Source organism: Ursus arctos, unplaced genomic scaffold, assembly GCF_023065955.2.
Source record: "Ursus arctos isolate Adak ecotype North America unplaced genomic scaffold, UrsArc2.0 scaffold_26, whole genome shotgun sequence".
NCBI classification, from domain to species: Eukaryota; Metazoa; Chordata; class Mammalia; order Carnivora; family Ursidae; genus Ursus; species Ursus arctos.
The window spans coordinates 39543056-39563245 of NW_026622941.1; the positions used below are offsets into that span (position 1 = coordinate 39543056).

The 20190-nt window shown below is 47.6% G+C and overlaps 2 protein-coding genes across 14 annotated transcripts in view; both read right to left on the reverse strand.

The window, feature by feature from the left end:
* Positions 1–683: 683 nt before the first annotated feature.
* Positions 684–13885, reverse strand: PRKAG1 (protein kinase AMP-activated non-catalytic subunit gamma 1). 6 transcript variants are annotated; one of them, XM_057319052.1, is made up of 13 exons: positions 13637–13779; positions 10819–10866; positions 9064–9112; positions 3774–3883; positions 3492–3573; positions 3335–3393; positions 3151–3196; positions 2994–3048; positions 2589–2715; positions 2100–2265; positions 1905–1942; positions 1495–1641; positions 684–1353 (listed from the first exon to the last, which is right to left on the reverse strand). In XM_057319052.1, the coding sequence occupies exons 1-13, from the start codon at positions 13643–13645 to the stop codon at positions 1249–1251; spliced, it is 1041 nt and encodes a 346-aa protein (XP_057175035.1). In that variant the 5' UTR covers positions 13646–13779; the 3' UTR covers positions 684–1248. The 6 variants fall into 6 exon arrangements, with proteins under 6 accessions (XP_057175035.1, XP_057175036.1, XP_026357753.1 ...); XM_057319053.1 differs by lacking the exon at positions 10819–10866 and adding an exon at positions 5412–5612 and having other exon boundaries at positions 13637–13772; XM_026501968.4 differs by lacking the exon at positions 10819–10866 and having other exon boundaries at positions 13637–13885.
* A 17-nt stretch (positions 13886–13902) lies between these two features.
* Positions 13903–20190, reverse strand: part of KMT2D (lysine methyltransferase 2D) — a 39793-nt gene continuing 33505 nt past the window's right edge. For 6 of the 8 annotated variants that reach the window (XM_057319048.1, XM_057319046.1, XM_057319047.1 and 3 more), the window contains exons 50-56: positions 19706–19842; positions 19477–19607; positions 18967–19014; positions 17525–17810; positions 17211–17284; positions 16977–17085; positions 13903–16819 (exon numbers count right to left, since the gene is read on the reverse strand). In XM_057319048.1, the coding sequence (XP_057175031.1) occupies positions 16727–16819; positions 16977–17085; positions 17211–17284; positions 17525–17810; positions 18967–19014; positions 19477–19607; positions 19706–19842 (878 nt within the window). In that variant the 3' untranslated portion in view covers positions 13903–16726. The remainder of the gene's footprint in view (positions 16820–16976; positions 17086–17210; positions 17285–17524; positions 17811–18966; positions 19015–19476; positions 19608–19705; positions 19843–20190) is intronic. The other 2 variants (XM_048216575.2, XM_057319050.1) reach the window with 1 other exon arrangement.

The window sequence follows — 20190 nt, forward strand, 5'->3', positions numbered from 1 at the left end:
GGTAGAGTCTGCTCCCCCTCCCCCAAGCTCTTTCTCACCTTGGAAGAATGGCAAGGTATTTTGTAGGTTCAAAGACAGTGCCAGCTCAGCAAAATTCAAACACAGGGTCCAAACTTCCCTCATTAAGAAAAGTTGATGATGGTGGCATGTCTCTCTGCCTAAAGGAGACCCTCAGTCTCCCTATCTCGTGGAGCCCTAACGCTGTTAGGAGATTTTCCTGGGGTTCCCAGCTATGGTTCAGGCAGAGGGGAAAGTGAGGGAATAAGGAGAACTGAGGGGAATGGGGTGAGAAACAGTTGTGAATGGAGAGTTGGAAAGGCAGTAAGTCTAGTGTAGTGGTGAAGAGCGGGAGCTCTGGGGCCAGACTGTTCGGGCACAAATCCCAGCTCTACATTTTACTAGCTATGTGGCATCGGGCTGGTTACTTAGCCTCTCTGCCTCAGTTTTTTTTTTTTTTAATCTGTAAAGCTGGAATCATACCTACTATTGTTCTGAGGCTTAAATGAATAAATAGACGTAAGGCACCAAGAACGGTGCCTGACACAGTTTTGCACATATGTGTATGTATGTGTACGTGCCGTTATTCCTGTTGTTGTTAGTAATGAGTTGAAGAAGCCGTATGAAGTAGGACGGTGGGAGCAGTGTCTATCAGCTACAGGAATCAAACACTGCAACACCGCGAAGAGGTTCCTCTTATTTTAATTAGGTTTGCCATGAAAAGCAATAACCTCGGCTAATCACTCTGCCCTCCTCCTCCACCTCACCGCCATCTCCCTTCATATGCACACAGCACAGGAACCCAAAGGCCCTCCTCCCCACTCCCATTATGGGAAGAAATGTCACTAAGTGGACTCAGCCTCCTCCATACAGAATGAAACAGGACGAATAAAAATACCTTTAGGAAGAGTGCTGTTGTGCTATTATCTTAGGGTGGGGTCAGGGGCAGAGAGAGAGGCAAAGGCTGGGTGAGGTCTGGGGATCTCTTAGAGATCAGAATTGGCCTGAGGGGCACACAGCCCATCATTCACCCAGAAAGGGGGCTACAGCTAAGAGGGCAGGGGCTAGGCTGTATGTGTGAGGATAAGGACAGCTAAAAATCCATTCTCCTTCCTCCCCGCCGCACCCTCCCCGGCTCCAGAGCAGGGAACAGAGTCACAATTTTCTCAAGGTTTCGTCTGTGGTTCCTAGAACTCTGGGCAGGCAGTGAGTGGGGCATATCCCCTAGTGCTGCCTGACCCCTTCCCCAGCTCAGAGCTTCTCTCCTCCTGTGAGCACCAGGGCCTGCAGGATGTCAGACAGTGATACAATGCCTTTGACCACATCATTCTCATCCACCACTACAAGTCGGTGAACCTGCAGGGAGCAACAGGGGAGAAAAGGAATGTTTAGTGACGGCCTCAGTCAGGATGAGCTCTTCCACGCCTACCCACCTTGCCAAACCCCACACTCAAAGCCGCTCCCCCCAGCTCCTTCTTAGGCACTGGCCTCCCCTACCTCTGCTTCCACCAGCCTGTTGATGATGGTCTCCAGAGTCTCATGCAGGTAGCACTTGAGGACACCCTCAAAGTAATGGGATCGATGTTGCAGGGCTTTGGTCACAGACACATCTAGATTGTTGTAGGTCTTTTCTGCTGCCAGATTCTGGGGAGAGAGAGGAAGGTGCTTGCAGGGAAGCAAGGGAGCCAGCCCCCAAACCCTGAGCCCACCCAACTGCACCAGAGGGATTTAGGGCAATTGTTAGCCATGCCCACAAGCCACACCCAACTCATTCCTTTTCAAATAGGATTTGAAAGCTTAGAAGCTCCTAAAACCCTTAGGTCCCAGAAGAGACTCTCTTCTTCTCCCTCTCCACATTCAACACCCCGCCCCTTTCCCTACCTCCCAGCCCCTCCGCAATCACTCACGATAACATCAAACTTGGAGTAGATGTCCACCACACGCCCTAGGGGGACAGAGGCAGCTCAGCAAGGAGGACCTGGCATCCGAGTCTCCCCATGCCTATAGCATCACCCTCCGGGCTGAGCTGAGAGACAGCAGATTTTCCCAGAACCACCCTGGCTTCCCTGGAGCCTTCCCTCTCCTTCTGCACAATCTCTCACCTTTCTCATCTACTACTGGCAGTGCTGAGACTCGGTGTTGTACAAAGATGCCCAGAGCCACATAGACAGGGGTGGTGGTGCGGACCATAGCAATGTTGGCGTAGGTGCCGATCTGTAGCTCTTCCAGAGACTTAGACATGAACTCTGGCTTGGGGAACTCAGTGATCTGAGGAGAGAACCATCAGCTTCATCTGCAAGACCCCCCCACACCACCCTTGGATACCCCTCCAACCCTGTATATAAGAAGTAAAAACCAGGGGCACCCGGTGGCTCAGTCGATTAAGCGTCTAACTCTTGATTTCAGCTCAGGTCATGATCTCAGGGTCAGGAGATCGAGCCCCATGTCAGGCTCTGTGCTGGGTGTGGAGCCTGCTTAAGAGTCTCTCTCTCCTTCTTCATCTGCCCCCCACGCCCCTATTCTCTGTCTCTCTTAAAAAAAAGAAAGAAAGAAAGAAAAAGGGAAGTAAAAACCAGGCTGAGGACACTTACAAACAATTTGAGGAACTTGAGGATGCGCTTGTGGGTGAGGATGTACAAGGTGTTGCCTGATTCCGGGTCAATAACCGGCAGCCTGTGGATCTTGTTTCGAATTAATGAAGAGACAGCATCAAACAAGCTGTGGGAAGGTGGGGGATAATGATAAGTCCCCCAGTGCTGAGCTTGAGGTGAGTAAATAGCTCCTAAGAGTATGTTTAAAACAGGGAAAACTGGTGATTGGGAGAGGGGAGCAGTGTTCAAACCAGACCTAAAGAGTGTGTGAATGTGTGAATGTGTGTGTGTGTCTGGGAGGCGAGTCTTGTTTCTCTTCTGCCCGCGGATCTTTGGGTGTCTAGGGCTGTAGCTACGCTGGTGGGGGCTCTTCCCCTTCTGGACAAATGGGTAGCTGGAACTCACCTGGCATTAGGAGAAATGCAGACAAGTGGTTTGAAGGAGTCCTGTAGGTACACCTCTGAAGGGAAAAGGGAGGTTCACAAAATACCAGTATGGAAAACCATTTCCCAGGAAACTCTCCATCCCTTTTTCCTTTTACAACCCCCAGTTCTCTACATACCTCTCCAAGTTTCTATCTTGTGTTCTTCCAGCTCATAGATCTGTACCTGGAAGCAGAAGTACAGAACTTGAGATCTGATCTCTCTGCTTCATTAACCCCTCATAGTTTGCTTGGAAGAAAGGAACTAGTAATGAGGGACTTTGGGCAGGCCCAGTGGTTTGGTCATTGGGCTTTGGTGTCTTACCAACGCTGATTTATAGTAGCGATGCAGGATATTGATGAAATCGGTGATGGTCAGCATGCCTAGAAGCCAAGCCAAGAACCCTCAGCACTGCTCAAAGCTTCCCTCCCTGCCCAGCACAAAATGCCAGTAATACTGTGTTCCAGAAACTTTTGCCTACCTACAAAACTTTGCTTCTTACTATCCCACAAAGGGGCAGCCCGTACACCATTAGTCACCAAAGCAAAGAAAGCCTTCTTCACCTGTAGCCAAAAGAGTAATCATCACAAAGGAAAATTCACAGGGTGTAAGACTTTAAAAGAACAGGGGTTGGGTATGTTGGGGAAAACATGAGACTAAACCCATATAAGGACAAGGATATTACCCTTGGGATGAGATAGGATGAGAGTTTTTGAACCAGAGGCTCCTAGGGAGGGGGATGGGAGAAGAGGATTTCACCCACCTGCAGGGAAGTATCAAATACAACCAATTTGGAGCTTGTGGGAATCAGGTCATAGCAGCGATGAGACTTCATGAAGGAAGTATACACACTATTGTTGGATTCTGGGGTCTCTGCATAGGGCGGGACAGTTAGAAGCTTCCTTCCATGCAACAACTCACAATCAAAAGAGGCAGAAAATAAAAGTGTAGTTTTTCAAATATTTAGAGCCTGATTTTTTATAAGGCCCCTTTTCTATCTGTTTGGTTCCTATTATTCCCAGAAAAACTAGATAAACCCCTTAGAAACTATTTCATCCAACCCCCATATCCAGGTAGGACTCTACTGGCTCCTCAGGCAAAAGACAGTTACTAACAGAAAATCTATTAATATCTTTGGTTAACCTCTTCTAGTCTGTAAGTTTTTTTCTCATCTTTAACTCAAATTTCCCCTTTCATATATTTAAGCACATTTTCACTTGTTCTCTCTTCTCAATTAAGATGTAATGAAGCTTCTTAAAATTCAAGTAAGCTTCTTAAAATTCTTCTAAGATCTACAGATGAGAAAGTCATGGTCCAAGTTGGGCCATTTCAGATCAACACTCAGTTGGAGCCCAGTGCTTCATTAACCTGGCCCCAAACACCCCGAGAGTCCATCTTGGGGTGATCCTGTGAATCAGAAGTCATCCCACCTACTCTAGACAAATGGGAGACCCTGGCTGTGTTTACCTGTCTATTCCTCTGATTTTAATTGCTTGCTCAAAACTGGAGAAGCAACCCAGAAAATAACCTGCATGTGCTATGTACTCTGCTATGTGTACTTTAAAAATATCACATCATTTAATCCTTATAGCAAATCTGTAAAGGAAATACTGTCCTCATTTTTCAGATGAGAAAACAGGTGGGAAGCAGATAAATAAACCGCTCAAGGTTACACCGTTAGTAAGTGGCAAGAAAGACTTAAACACAGACCTGATTCCAACGTTCATGATTTTAAATCCTATGCCAGTTGTTTTTAATGTTTGATTTTTTACCCATTACACAGGTACAGTGTTTAAAAAGCCAAACAGTTCTACAGATTTTGTCAAGAAAAACTGCAGTCCCTGGCACCTACTGCCCTGTCCTACCCCTCCCCAGAGAGGAGACCTCTTTTAAGCTGATTATTTTGGCACTTATTTCTAGGTCTATAAATAACAACCTTATATTGCTGTGTGTTTTTTCTTTTTTTTTTTTTTTTCCCATTTTGGGGCATTATCTATTATCATCCAAAGAATACGTGAAATTTTAGTTCTCCTTTTACCAGGACCCCAACACAAACATGCACTTCCCATCTCCCCATTCTTCCAGAAGTTAAACTATAATGTTGGTTACATTAGTATTTAAATAATTTTGACTAACTATTCATTATTCAGAGATAAGCCCAATGGTAAACTCCTGACTTTTTTTTTCTTCTTTGACAACTTTGTTTTCCCTGGAGTTAATAACTGTCTTGTCTTTTTGTTTTTATAACTAATTCAAGTATTCATAACTAATTCAAGTATTTATAACTAATTCAACCCCAAACTCTTCACCAGTTGTTTGAATCTCCTTTCAAAAAATTCAGAGGTACTAGATACTCTATCAATTTCAACCACCCAAAGAAGTCTCTCGGGAGTCTTCTGACCTGCTCAAATCTGGGCTGGTTTGCTGGTGTGCACAGCTGTCCTCCTGAGACCTTCCTTCATCACCATCCAGGGGCCCCGTTTCATGTCTCTCCTGTACTGGCACTCCTGTGTCCAGTACTCCATGTTTTCGTTTTTGTTGTTGTTGTTTTTGGTTTTGGTTTACTTTCTTGCTTAGGTGGTATACATCTTCCTGTAGCTTCCTGAGAAAGGATGCATGGGAGGTAAATTTTTTGAGACCTTGCAGCCTGCAGATATCTTTCAAGTATAATTTGACTGGATATAGAATTCTGGGTTTGAATTTATTTTCCTGAAGAATGTTGAAGGCACTGCCCCATTGCCTTCTAGTTTCTGGTGTGTTGAGAGTCCAAGGCAATTCTGATTCTTTTTATGTAACTTGTTTGTTTGTTTGTTTGTTTGTTTGTTTGTTTCCTCTCTGGAAATTCAGGATCTTCTCTTTGTTTCCGGTGTTTTGAAATCTCATGATGATTGTGCTTTGGGTGGGTTAATTTCATCCACTGTGCTGAATACTCAATGAGTCTTTTCAATATGAAAACTAATGTCCTTCAGTTCAGGAAATGTTCTTGAATTATTTCCTTGATCATTTCCTTCCCTCTGTGCTGTCCTTTTTCTCTTTCTGTAACTCCTATAATTTAGATATCAGACTTCCTAGACCGACCCTTTAAGTTTGTGTTTGTTTTGTTTGGTGAGTTATTTTAACAACAATAACAACAAAAACATCTTCTCTCTCCTAGTTTACGCTTCTTTTTCTTTTTTTTACTTCTTTGATTTTGGGGGCTTTTAAAAAAGATTTTATTTTTTAGTAATCTCTGCACCCAACATGGGGCTTGAAATCAGAGCCCCTAAGATCAAGAGTCATATACTCCACCAACTGAGTCAATCAAGCACCCCACTTTTTTTTTTTTTTTTTGAGGGGACGCGGTGGGGGCGGGTAGAGGGAGAGAGAGAATCTTAAGCAGGCTCCAGGCCCAGCACAGAGCCCAACGTGGGGCTCGATCTTACAGCCCTGAGATCATGACCTGAGCCAAAATTAAGAGTCGGACGCTTAACTGACTGAGCCATCCAGGCGCCACACTTGTTTGATTTTTAATTCTACTTTTTGGGAGTCTTCCACAATTTAATTTTCCAAACCTCCTACTTCATTTAAAATTTTTGCTATTACATTTTTAATGTCCAAGGGCTCCTCTTTGTTTTCTGAAAATTCCTTAAAAAAAACCATGACATCCTCTACTTGTTGCATGGTGGAAATAGGTTATCTGAGTACATATTAATGTTAATTTTTAAAGTTTTCTTCTCTATGCATTGACTTCTTCCTTCTATTACTTTTTTTCCTTATTTGTTTCTTTGGCAGGGCAGTTTGGATCACTTTTCTTTTTAGTTTAGAGGCTTTCTTTAGATGTCTGGTTATTCTTGATTTAAAGGAGCATTCAAACCATATTCCAAGAGTGCAGTCTTTTTTTTTTTTTTTTTTAAAGACTGTATTTATTTATTTGAGAGACAGAGCATGAGAGACAGAGAGCAGAGAGCACAAGCAGTGAGGGGGAAAGGAGTGGGGCAGAGGGAGAGGGAGAAATGGGCTCCCCACTGAGCAGGAAGTCCAACGGCTGGATCCTAGGACCCTGAGATCATGACTTGAGCCGGAGGTAGATGCTTAACCCACTGAGCCACCCAGGCGCCCCACAGTGCAGTCTTTAATGCTGATTGGCAGCTCAAGTGTACGTGTAACTCTTGTTGACTGTGAGCCGTTTAGATTGGGAACATTAAATACTTATATTTTTAGGGTTTTCCTTTCAAGGGGATTCTGGAGAAGATTATTTATTCAATTTTGTGCTTGAAGGGTGAAGTCTTTTGTGTCAGCATTCTGGAAATGAGATTGGGGAAAGGATGGGGATCTTGGCATCCAGTGCAGTTCACTTCATGCTCCCGTGTTTAGTGTATGACTTCAGCCCTCTGCTGGGCCTGAGCCCCTCTCTGGACCTCCAGTCTTCGCCGAAGTTGGGAGGAAGAGTTTCGTAGCTGCACTCAGTGGAGTAGGGAGTCTCTGAATCTAACTGCTTCTTATATTTTCAATGCTTCTCTTGGCTTTCCCCACTGCTAGTTTGTAATTCAGTTTTCTCAGGTCTGCTAAATGATTTAGCACTCTTGCATCTGCTTTCCAGCTTCCAATTACTATTGTCTCCTCTCTTATTCTCCCTATTCTGGTGGGTTTGTACCTTTTGAAAAATTCTTTTGTGGTGGTTTTAGTAGGTTTTTGTGAAGGAACAAAAGTAGATGCATGTATTCAATCAACCATCTTTAACTGAAGCCCGTTATTGTTTTTCAAAGGAAACCTCTTGTGGCCCCAGGCTGTTGGCCTCTGTGGGACTCCAGTGTCCCAAGTGTCCCCCGTCTGGGAACTCCCCTGCCTTGCCCGAGGTGGCTCGGCTAAGGAGTTCCCAAGAACATGCCTTTTAATGCCAGTTTAAGACATGCTACACTGATAGTTAAATACCACCATTTTAGACTACAGAATTATAAACATATTTGATTTGGCTTTCTCAGTATTTTGAAAATAATTTAAATCAGTTCCCCAATTGTAAAAATTTGAAGATTGACATAAAAATCCAAATTCTCGATTTTTTTCAAAATCAGATCTGACCAATCTAGGCTTGAATTTCTGAACAGTGACAATTGACAAGACCGGGACAGTTGCTGCCTCCTTTTAGATGTGATGAGATCTATAGGTTGTCATAGTCATATGCAGCCTACAGACCGGCTTGGTTCACAATTTGAGTTTTTGACCCTTGCCTTGGTGCTACTGCAAATATACTCAGAAACATAAAATAGGCACTGATATCATGTGGCAGTACTCAGTTATGAAGATATCACCCAGATAATTCAAATATGACTACATTAACTTTTTAGGATACCAACAAAACGAAAACAAACATTTAAAAATTCTTGTGGAGAACTCATAGACCCTTAATAATATGTCCTAAGATCTCAGCCCGTATTTCAATTCCTTTGAGAAAGCATGTACTCCTAATGCCATAATCATGTCCTGGGAAGATCTAGGAGTGTTACTGGATAAAATCCTTTAAGGCAGGTGCCTATAAGTTCTGCTTCTTTCTAGATAGTCTAGGGTTGGACCATTCCATTCTAACCAGTTATTTGGGCAGGTGCTAGAACTGCCTTCTCCTCTGCCCTGGATTTTAGGGTTTAGTGCCTGTATTTCTAGATTAGTTTTAAGGGCTTTCAAGGCCTTTCTATAATTTCTTGTGTACACTCAGTGGCTTTAGGGAGCTACTGGATGATAGAATCCTAGTGGCACTGTTTCTGGGCTAATCAGAAAATACCAGGCACCACTCAAACATGGTTAGCCAGCCCAGAGTTGCCTAGGGAAGTTTTCCCTCAAAAATTTCCCTTAAGTGGTGTGATAATTGAAAATATTAATCATTCCCACCCTGCCCAAGATTTATTCCTGGGTGATCCTGCCAAATTACTAATCCTGATTTGTATGGTTTGGCACATTATCTGGCCCAGTTTTGATTTTTCCCAGGGGGCATCCTGAGAGAGATTCAAAAGCATCCCTAAGGACAAGTTAGGACTGGGCTACTGCTTTCGTGGTGGGTTTCCTTTCTTCAGTAAACTTACCCTGAGGATGCTCATTTTCCAGAGCTGGGGAGCTATCTGAAGAAGTGACCTGGAGAGACAAGAGGAACAAAGATTCAGCCTATCCTAGGCTCCATCCATTTTAGCCGAGCATGAAGAGAAGGGCTGGTGAACTAATGACATCATTTAAAGCACCAAAAGGCCCTCTTAAAATATGATCTCATTTAATCATAACAACCCAGAGGTAAATACTATTATTAGCCTCATTTTCACAGATTAGAAAACTGATGTTCAAGAAATATTAAACAGCCTGCCCAAGGTCACATGGCTGGTAAGGGTAGAGCAGGAGTTTGAACACATATCTGTGTGGTTCCAAAGCCTATGCCTGTATATAACACACTGCCTAATGAAACATTAGATCTTAAAAGCTGAGACTAGAAAATCTGAGAATCCACAAGGTTCTCACAGATCTACTTTATAAAAACATGGAAACCAGAGAGACAATACTGCTTTCCCCCCAATACTAAGCTTAGCTGTAGACACTAGAATCATAGACATACCCTTTTACTATTAAGAGAGGACCACATCAGGGGCGCCTGGGTGGCTCAGTGGGTTAACCGTCCAACTCTTGATTTCAGCTCAGGTCATGATCTCAGGGTCATGAAATCGAGCCCCACATCGGGCTCTATGTTGGGCATAGAACCTGCTTAAGATTCTCTTTCTCCCTCAACCCCCGCCCTTTCTGCACGCGTGCACGGTCTCTCTCAAAAAAAGAGAGAGACAGGACCACATCTGGGGATGATCCCAGCAGCGGACTATTACACACAGTTAAAGCTTGAATGACTAAGGGGTGGATGAGGACAATAAATGTTTTGAAACTGGGAACCTGATCTCTCTTAGCACCCTTGTGAGTCAAAGGCTCCTACAGCCCAGAGGATGCTGGTTTTCCAGGTTTCTTTGACCATGACAGTCTGACATTAGAGTGCTTTGAATACAGAGAAACCTTCCGAACCATCTCTGGGCTCCCTCATGTGGGAACATTTGGAAATTTCCTTGTTATCTAGGAACCCAGGAGGGGTCACGATAATTTTAATCCACTGGAATCAACAGTTTTGGCTCCATTTGTTCTGGGTAACATACCAAAACTAACTTAAAGGCGTACTTCACCTCCATAGCTACTGCAGTAACACAAAATTAAAGGCCTTGGCTTGAACCTGGTAGGTTGGTGGTGAACGGGAGCAAGTTGGCAGCACAGCTCTAAATTTCCCTCCCTTCACGGGCCAGGGCGGGGGCAGGAGGGAAGGGGAATGATCTCCCTCTCTTCTCTCTGGGCTGCATAAGACTATCAGCTTGGCCTGGCATTTTGGCAAGGCTATCGGAACAACAGCCTCATCACTTATAAGTGGGAGAGAGGGCTGTTCAGTGATAAAGATACCCACGTGGGATAACACAGTCTCACACAGATCTATATACAAAGACACAGAAACAGCTACTCGTGTAGCTGTTTATTATACCCATCCGTAATACTTATGTACTGCACTGTGCTACAGGTTTTTTGTTCATTATCTATCCAAACAGGTTTTAAATTCCTTCAAGCCTAGAACTATTTTATATTTCTTTGTATCAACCATACCGTCTAGTGTCCTGCACATAAACCTCAACTGTTTTGTTTTTTAACTCTCAAACTGATAATGATAATGATGCACACTCCTGTGAACAGAGAGACCTAAGATTAAGTACAGCGAGAGATACAGACACCTACACGACAGAGTCCGGCATTACTGAATATGACATTACCTTTCTGCCTGTTTCTCCACACGGGAGGAGAATTATGTCCACTTCTCTCTGCTTTTAATAACATAGGAAACCTGAGAAAGCATGACTGTAATACATGAGTACAAAAGATTATTACAGAGAGACAGGCTAGATCTGACACATGGACTCACAGTTTCTTCTGAACTCTTGATCCACATTTTTTTTTAAGATTTGTTTATTTTAGAGAGAGAGCGCGAGCACACGCTGGGGGGAGGGGCAGAGGGAGAGAAAAACTCAAGCAGACTTGGCGCCAAGCACAGAGCTGGACGTGGGGCTCAATCTTATGATCCTGAGATCACGACTTGAGCCGTGATCAAGAGTCCGATGCTTAACCGACTGTGCCACCCAGGCGCCCCCTGATCCATATTTCTAATTGTTTGCTGGATAGCCACAGATGTCCCGAAGACTCCTCAGATGCTTCAGTACAAAACAGTATCTGTCCTTTCATCCTATTATTCTTACCGGGGTTCCCATCTCTGTTTTTTGCACTGCTCTCCTATAGGTGCCTGGAACTGTAGTATCCTCCGAGAATGAGCTATGCCAATATATCTGCTTGGAATCATAGGGCAGGGAATGACCTAAACTTGTCCTTAACATCTATCAACTAAGCTGATATGTTAAAAATGTTGCAAATCCATTTCTCTCCTTTCCACTTTCACAGTTTTAACTTAGGCTTTTACCTCTCACTTCTGCAACATTCTCTAAATTGGTCTCCCTGTCCTAAATCTATCTTCTTTTTGTCTTTCGTGCTGTCTCCAAGTTCTCTCACTAGGCATCTCAGGTTTGTAAGGGACTTTTATCTCCAGCAACTAAGAGTTCATTACTTTCTGAAGTAGCTGCATCCATTTGCAGAAGCTGTTAAGAACATTCCTAAAGCACACTCGCTGCGTTGCTCATAGAGCGTCCATGGCTCCCCACATTACAAAACAAAGTTCAAACTTAGTGTGGTATGCAATACCTCCAACCTGACCTTAGCCTACTTTTCTGATCTTTTCTCCTACTGCAAGCAAAATTCAAAGCTCCAGCAACATCACACCACTGGCTCACCCCCAATTAATCTCTACATATCCCGATTTCTATGCCTGTGCTCACACTCTTCTCTCAACCTGCAATGCCCTCTCCTAGGTTCACAATTTCTCCCTCCTCTATGCTTCCACAGTCCTTTGTTTGCATCTTGATGATAGCATTTATTACAGTCTACCTTCGGTACCAGCCGTCATTGGCTTGCCCTCACCCCCACTCCAGGCAGGCTGAGCATTTTTAAAGCAAGGGGTTTTCTCTTCTTCTTTTCAAAACAACTTCTATCCCAAGAACCTAACCAGTACAAAAAGTGTGAGGGCTAGATTAGAAAAGCTATATAAAAATGTTTTGTAAACCATAATACATTTATGAGTAAGTAAAATAAAAACTGATAGGTTATTTTGCATTTAATGGAATCAGACCTTTTATTCTTTATTATCATTACTACTACTACTACTACTACTACTACTACTACTACTACGTAAACTCGGTGCCCAAGATGGAGTTAGAACTCATGACTCTGAGATCAAGAGTCACATGCTCTCCTGACTGAGCCAGCCAGGCACCCCAGACCTTTTATTCTTTTTTTTTTTTTTTTAAGATTTTATTTATTTATTCGACAGAGATAGAGACAGCCAGCGAGAGAGGGAACACAAGCAGGGGGAGTGGGAGAGGAAGAAGCAGGCTCACAGCAGAGGAGCCCGATGTGGGGCTCGATCCCACAACGCCGGGATCACGCCCTGAGCTGAAGGCAGACGCTTAACCACTGTGCCACCCAGGCGCCCCCCAGACCTTTTATTCTTGTTCAAAATTCCCTTAATCTGTAAGAGCTGACTCCCTTGCCTGGGTGACCAGATGCAAATCACTTTACCACTTTCGTCTGTTTTCTCCTTTACAACTTGAGAGACAGGACCTCTCTGCAGGCAGAGAAAGGGTGTGGTAAAGGAATTACTATGGGCATGGGATTGACCCAAAGAAAGATGAATCTGCCAGTAACAGATGATGAAAACCAAGACACGAAAGAGTCACTCTTCCTGACAGAGGATATTTGGTTCCAGAGTGCTAGAAAAAGGCTCCTGAGAGTGACAGTGGATCCAAACATGTAGCAGGCTACCTGCAGCATCTCTGGGAGGATGACAGGGACCTGCCACAACTGATCAGTGCCTGCTAGCCAAGAATGATCTATGCCAACACGCCTGCTTAGAATTGCAGAGCAGGGCATAACCTAAACTTGTCCAGGGACACAGCGGCCTCTAACACGGAAAGATTCCCTCCTTCAGGGAAAGCCCACTTTTCAGTCTTATTAAGGCAATGTGATTTCGCTAGACAACTCGAAGCAGTATAAAAGTCCTGATCTCCCTCCTGCCAGCGACTGCAGGGCTCACACTCAGACAACCGGGGGCCAGGTGCTACCCGCAAGCGGGAGTCCCTCGGAAGCCCCCTGTCTTACCCAGGAAAGCCGGATCACAACCCTGCTCTCTCTGGCAAACCTCTAAAGGTTTGAGGTGCTAAGAGGAAAGAAGGCCCGAGATCGCCGAGGTATGCTCGGGTTCCTAACAGAGAGCAAAGAGTCACTGCCAGCTCGGGCTGAGAGCACCGCGGACGTAAGGTAGGCACCGCGCGGCCCAGTCCTAGGAGATGCACTCAGCAGAGGGGCAGGGTCACGGGACAGGACAGACACCGGCTTCTCGTGCAGCGCCGGTCCCTGCCCAGGCCTCCCGGTCCCCTAACGGGGTCTCGGGCTCCACAGCGCCCCCCGCCGCCCTCCCGGGCTCCTCACCGTCTCCATTTCAAGACGCGCTGACTGGGTTCTCTCGCTTTAGGAAGCTCTCTGGGAGCCGGGCGGGAGGGGCGGAGGGCGGCACAGGCCCCGCCCCACGTCCGGTACCGCGACACCACTTCCGCCTACGACAGACACACGCAAGCCAAGGGCGGAAGGCGGGGAGTTCACTCTTCCGGCGTGGCCTGGCCTGAGTAACCGCCCTCCCCCGGGTCCTCTCGGACCTTACGGATCCGCCGACGGCGAGGGTGACTGGACGGAGCCGCTTGTATTTAAAATGTTCTTTTTTTATTTGTCGTTTAAAAACAAACTTGGAAGAAGCAAAATCCAAAACTTGCCCTTTGCCTCTTGCAACATAAATTATGTACAGTTCAGAATGATCGCTGATACAAAACATGCCAAGGACAGGGCGCTGGGGGTGGAGGGAGAGAGGGCGCTTTAAAAAAGGGAATCATTTCATCCGTTGTTACGAAGGACCAACCTTGCTGTACAGGATACACACAACACAAAATAAAGTCTTCACGGGATTCACACTTGTCAGCGATTTATTTTTTAAAAAGGGGGAGGGTCCTGGAGGTGAGGGGAGAAGACTGTAAAAGGGAAAAACTGAAAATTGAATATGTGCAAGTGTAAACCAACCCAAAATACAAACACGGGGGGAGGGGAGGAGAGGAGGGAATTCAGATGCAATTATACAGGCGGGGTACTTAAAAAAACAAAAAACAAAACAAAAAAAAACCAACAACCAAAATTCCAACCTTGTAGCTTGGGTCTGAGTTAGTTTATATAAAAATTAAAAACTGTATAAGGTTTCTTCACTAAATTCTACAGGACTATCGGATATCTAGCATATGCTTACAAAGTCTGCCCCATCCCCTTTTCCCAATCCCAGGGCCGGCTCAAGCCCCAACCAGAGCCTGACTCACAGGAGCCAATCTCCCCCTCCCTGTAGCCTAGACCTTTTGCTCTTGGAAAAGGAATATCCAATGGCTTTGGGGGCAGCAGCCCAGTCTCCCCACTGTCTGATTTAATGACACTGGTTTCTGTGGGGGTGGGGGGATGTTATTTTTTTTAACATTTGCAGCTTGAAACAGTTGAGGAAGCAGCTTAAAAAAAAAAAAAAACCTCCCTACCCCCATCAATCCGCAACCCCCCAAATTCAAAAACAAAACAAAACAAAACCTAAAATCACAACAGCGACCTTGCTCCCCCTCCAGCAGGCCCGCCCATCCACCGCCACCAAGCCCACCCCTACACTCCAGACATTTGATTCTTGAAAATATTAATTACAAAATGCCCTTGCCCACAGCCCCTAGGAGAGAACTGCATATAAGCTTCATCTTCATCCCCACACTCCCTACTCGAGAGGGGTCTGGGGCCTCACCCACCCCCAACCTACCCCTACCCCCCAGGAAGAGGTTCAACTGCAGCACAAGCTTGGGCAGAAAGGGGAAGGAAAGGGAGGCAGGGAACCCATCACCCTCTGGCTCCCCCTGGGGCCAGCTCACTTTTGTGCGTTATAACATAGTCCAACTATACAACAGGGGTGAGAACTGCCCGGTCTCTATACCCCCACCTTACAGCAGTCACAGCCAGGGGGTGGGGAGGAGGGGGTGAGGAAAAGGGCGGTAGGTTGGGTAATGGAGGGGGCCCCCCCACAAGGGGAGCTCCATGTGTCCGCCCCACGCCCCCCTACCATTTATAAACTGGTTTTGTAAAAAGAAAATAGATATATTTATATAGAATATATAAAGCACAAAAATTAGTAGTTTTACATTTGCTCTCCCCGGGGGTGGGGGGAGAGGGGAGGGTTCTCACCTCCAGCCGGCTCCCCCATTCCCCACAAGACTATGTACAATCCCATGTATAAATAGATAAATACCCCCCACCCTCCCCGCGCTGACACTAAGCTCCCCCACCCCCACATCACCACCCCTTCCCACCAGACCAGCAGCAGTTTGGTGACTGAGGGAAAGTGGGAGCTCCGGGCCACACCCTGCCTCACTGGGTATGGGCATGCCACTCAGGGATAGCCCTCACCCTACCACCCACCCACCCCATCCAGGGGCTGGAGGGCAAATGGGCTCATGATGGGGTTGGGAAAACAGGAGGGAGATATCCTGGTCCTAGGTTTAGCACACCCCTCCTGCCCCCATGTCCAGATGGAGAAGGAAGTCCTAGAGCAACTAGGGGCCAGTTATCCCCAATCTTCATCATCATTAGCCTCAACCACCATCCCATGCCCATAATTAAAAACAAAGATGGATTTTTTGTTGTTGTTTTTCTTCCTCTTCCTACCCCCCTTCCACCCACTCAGAAGAGGGCAGTGAGGCGGAAGAGAGGGTCGGGGCAGTAGGGGGCTTGGAGAGGGTCTCACATTTCAAAACAGCAAAAAATCCAACACTTAAATGAGGTAGGTGTGGGTGCGGGGTCTCCTTGCCCGGCTTGCCTGGCTTGCCCTCCTGGGCAGCTGGGCGCCTCTTTCCCGTTCATGTTGCATTTGTCAGAGTGGAAAACAAGGAAACACAACCCATAGAGAGACAGAAACACAGAGGAGAAGAGGGAGACAGAGACAGATTGAGAGGAAAGGGGATGGGAGTGAGGGTGGGGGCAGGACCCGGCAGGCAGGGCCAGGTGTGGGACCCGGCCTTTGGGATTGTCAAGCTTAGTCAAGTCTCTTTGCAGCCTTGAGTTGGGCCGGAGAGGTCGGTGGGAGCAGCAGGGCTGTGAGGCCCGGCCACACATCCTCCTCCCCCCTCCCTGCTGCCTCCCAGTTGCTTCTGGGTAGTTCCCGGCCCATATCCCCCTCAAACCTGAGATGCCCAATGGCTGCTTCTGTCTGGCCCCTCCTGGAGCTGGGGGCAGAGATGCCAGCCTGGGGGCCGGTGGCGGGGAAGAGGGTTGTCCCTGGTGCCCAGGGTGGGCTTGGCCTAGGGCCCTCTGCCCCAGCCTCCTGCTCCAGGGGCTCCGGTCAGCCGGCAGCCCCAGCCCTGGGTCCTGGCTCTGGCTGCTACCTCTCTTCCCCCTCATCCCTTTCAGGGAAGAGGTTGGGGGTGGGGGGACTCCCCTGCCTGGTAGCCTCTAAGCTTCTTAGTTCATCCATTTTCGACAATTCCAGGCTCCACAGTGGCAGGGGATCTTGTGCTGATCGTCCTCAAAGTCAAACTGATAGTCATAGGTCAGCTGGAATGAGAAGAGGGTAGAATCGATGCCAGCCCCCCAGAGGGAACGGGGGGAGGGCAGAGATCTGATCTGACGGCAGTGGACTTGGAACTTGGTTCTGGGGAATAGCAGAGAAGAGGGAACTGCTTTGTCACTCACACAGGACACTTCCTCTCACCTCCTCTCCTTTGGGGATTCGCCGGCTGGAGATGATGATGATTTTATCCTCCTTGTCAAACGTCACAACTTCCGCCACACAGTTGGGGGCACAGGAATGGTTAATGTACCTAAGCAGTGGGCCAGAGTCGGGGTGCCAGGCAACTGAGTTGGGGTGGTTTTGGTTCCCTCTCGGCCCACCCTGAGTGTCACCCCCAGGGACCCCTAAGTTCCTCCTTCCTCATTCCTCTCTCACCTGGCAGGGCCTCCGGTCAACGTAGCATCAATCACATGTTCGTTGTTTATTCGGAACATGTAGATGCCTCGATTCTAGAAGGGAAGAGGTTGCAGAAGTGGGAAGAGCATCAGGGAGCAGCAGCAGTGCTGGCGGTGGGATCAGGCAGTGCACTTGGGCAGTGGGCTTATCTTCATTTCCTAGGCTGCTTTCTCCCACCTCTCACCTCCTCCTCCTCCCACAGCTTCCCCCTGCTCCCCTGACCCCAATTCAGCCCCTGGCTCCTCGGCAGAGGGGGGGCCATAAACCAAGACAGCCCCTCTGCCAGCCCATACCTGCTCCTCATAGATTTTCTCCCGCCGGTTGGCCACCTCATTGCGAATGATGGTGCCAATATATTCGATGACCATTGTGTGCTTTTCTAGGTCCTTGGCGGCGTAGAGCCCCAGGCCCTGGATACGGGAGCGGGCCAGGTACACGTTGTTCTTCCACTCAGTGCGCAAGCGCCGGTACTGTGATGACTTGGAGTGCACAAACTGCTTGCTGTATGGGGTGTTGGTCTCGCCTGTGAAGGTGCTCTGATAGGCCTTGGACATGCTGGTGCTGTTCAGGGTGTGAGGCCTGGGAGGTGACACAGGCCATGACAAGACAGCTCTCCCTCAGGCCAAACACATACCGCCCGCCTCCTCCCTGGGATGTGCGACATGCCAGTTAGGGGCATGTGCTGTTTTGGAAATGGAGTGGAGGCATATGGGTCTTGGCTTTGGTGAGACAGCCACTAGTTGTGGGGACCCGTCCAACACCCTGAGTGGCACAGAGAGCCCAGGATGGGGGATGGGGTGTGGAGGGAGGGGGGGCACCAATTCCCCTACACTGAGCCCGCTCTCCCATCTCCCTGCCTTATACCACCCTCCTGCCACACATTACACAAGGCCACGCTCCTCTGGGAGGTCTTCCCCAAGCAGCCCAGGCCTGGCATTTAAGCTCATGATGTGCTCAAACATCTGAGTTCTACCTCCTGTACATACTAGAAGCCCTGAAATTGGGGGCCGTGTCTACCACATTGCTCTGCATTTGAATCAAAAGTGGCTCTGAATTCACAGCCGAGAGGTGGCGTCCTTTCCTTTCTTCAGACTGTCCCCTTCTCTGACATAACGTTGGGCTCTGTGCAGATGGCTCAGTGCAGGGGAATGACTGCGGCCTGGCAGGATGCCTCTTCACCACCCTAGGGCACCAGCCAAAATCTTGCCCATCCCAGAGCAATGGTTTTCAAACGTTTTTGATTCTTTTTGATTTAGTAGAGATTTTTAAAAATGTTTTCTTTAACAAAATGTTATTGGAATTCCAATATGTAAACCAGATGAAAAGAGAATGCTTCTGGTTGAATCCAGTTTGGGGAAGGGGAGTTATGCATGGGGAGAGCCAAGGTCTGCTCACCCGGTTTATGTGTTCCAGAACTTTCTGAAACACACACAGTTTGAAAACCACTGCTGTAGAGCATCAAGGCCTAGGGATGACTGGGGTAGTAGAGCCTGATGCTCTATGCTAGCCCAAGGAGCAACAGAAGCCCTTTGAGAAAACCCTGCTACAAGGATTCTGCCTCCCTCTACCCAGGGACCAAAGTCAGGCCACTGTGGTGCACAGAAAGAGCAGTGAACCACAAGTCAAGAGGTAAGGTTCTGGTCCCAGCTGTGTGACCTTTGTCTAGTCACTTAACCTTTCTGGGTCTCAGTTTTCTCAGCTGTAAAATGGGGGTCATACCACCTGCCCTACCTACCTCATAAGGTTGTTGTGAGGATCAAATGAGATAATGGATGTGAAAACGCTTTGAAAAAAAAAGTATAAAGTGCTATACAAATGTAAGGTTTTATTATTTTTCTATTATATTTCTAATTATTTTTGACACCAACTCAGCCTGGGGAAGGGAAGGTGACCCTAGCCTTTATGGGGTGTCTCAGGTTTGGGAGAATCACAGGCCCCCTGGAAGCAAAATAAGAGAGGAAGGAGGTGACTGGCTCCCTTATCTACTTCATAAAATTTCACCACTGTCTACCCAGAATGTCCCCAATGGCCATTCCCAGGGTGCCCAAGGTAAGTCTGTCCCAGACCCCAGGTCAACCCAGGACACCTGAGCATGGTAGAGGAGGAGGAAAGGGATAACCTATGTGATACCTGCATACCCTCTAATCAGGAAGCCTAGAGTGAACCCCCAAACCTTCATAATGGGCCGGAAGGCCCCTGCCAACCCCCACTCCCGCATCCCACGGCCCCCACCCCACAAGCTCACCGTTTGTAGTGTGTGAGGATTTTAGGCTCCGATCGGGCACAACCGGTAGGATTGATCATGAGTGGCAGCTCCATCAGGGGGTGGCGTCCATAGCGGAATAAGTAGTTTTGACAGCTCTCCACTCCAGGCAGCTGTGGACACAGGTCGTGCTTGCCTTAGCCTGAGCGTTTGGGGGGGTGGGCAGGACCAGAGTCCCCAGTGCCCACGTGGCCCCCGGCCCCCTCCTTACTGATTCAGCTATGCGTAGCACGGCGTGCACCGTCAGCCCAAAGAGCTCCTCGCCTTTCAGGTACTCGGGGAAGAGCCGTAGCATGTCGGCCTCTTTTCTCATGGCAGCCACGGGCTCAATGATGCGATTCCACACCGCTGAGAGGCAAGGAAAGAGAGCAGCTCTCAGAGGCAACTTCTGCTGACTGACCTCAGCCTAACCTCGATCAGGAGCTATGGTCCTTTTCTGTAGCCTGCACAGCTCCCTCCCACGAGGCTGTGTGGTTCTTCAGCACTCCCCGCTGGCCTCCCAGTCCCACTCTTCCTCAGCAAGCCAGAAGCCTTCCCACCCTGGAGGGGCATCCAAGAGACCTAGGCCCCAGAGACAGGATCCCAGGGCCCAGGAGACCCAGCACAGGCCACAGGGCCTAACCGAGAGCCAGAACAAGAGGTGGGAAGACTTGGGTTCAGGTTCTAGTACTGGCTATGGGCCCTTACGCCAAATAC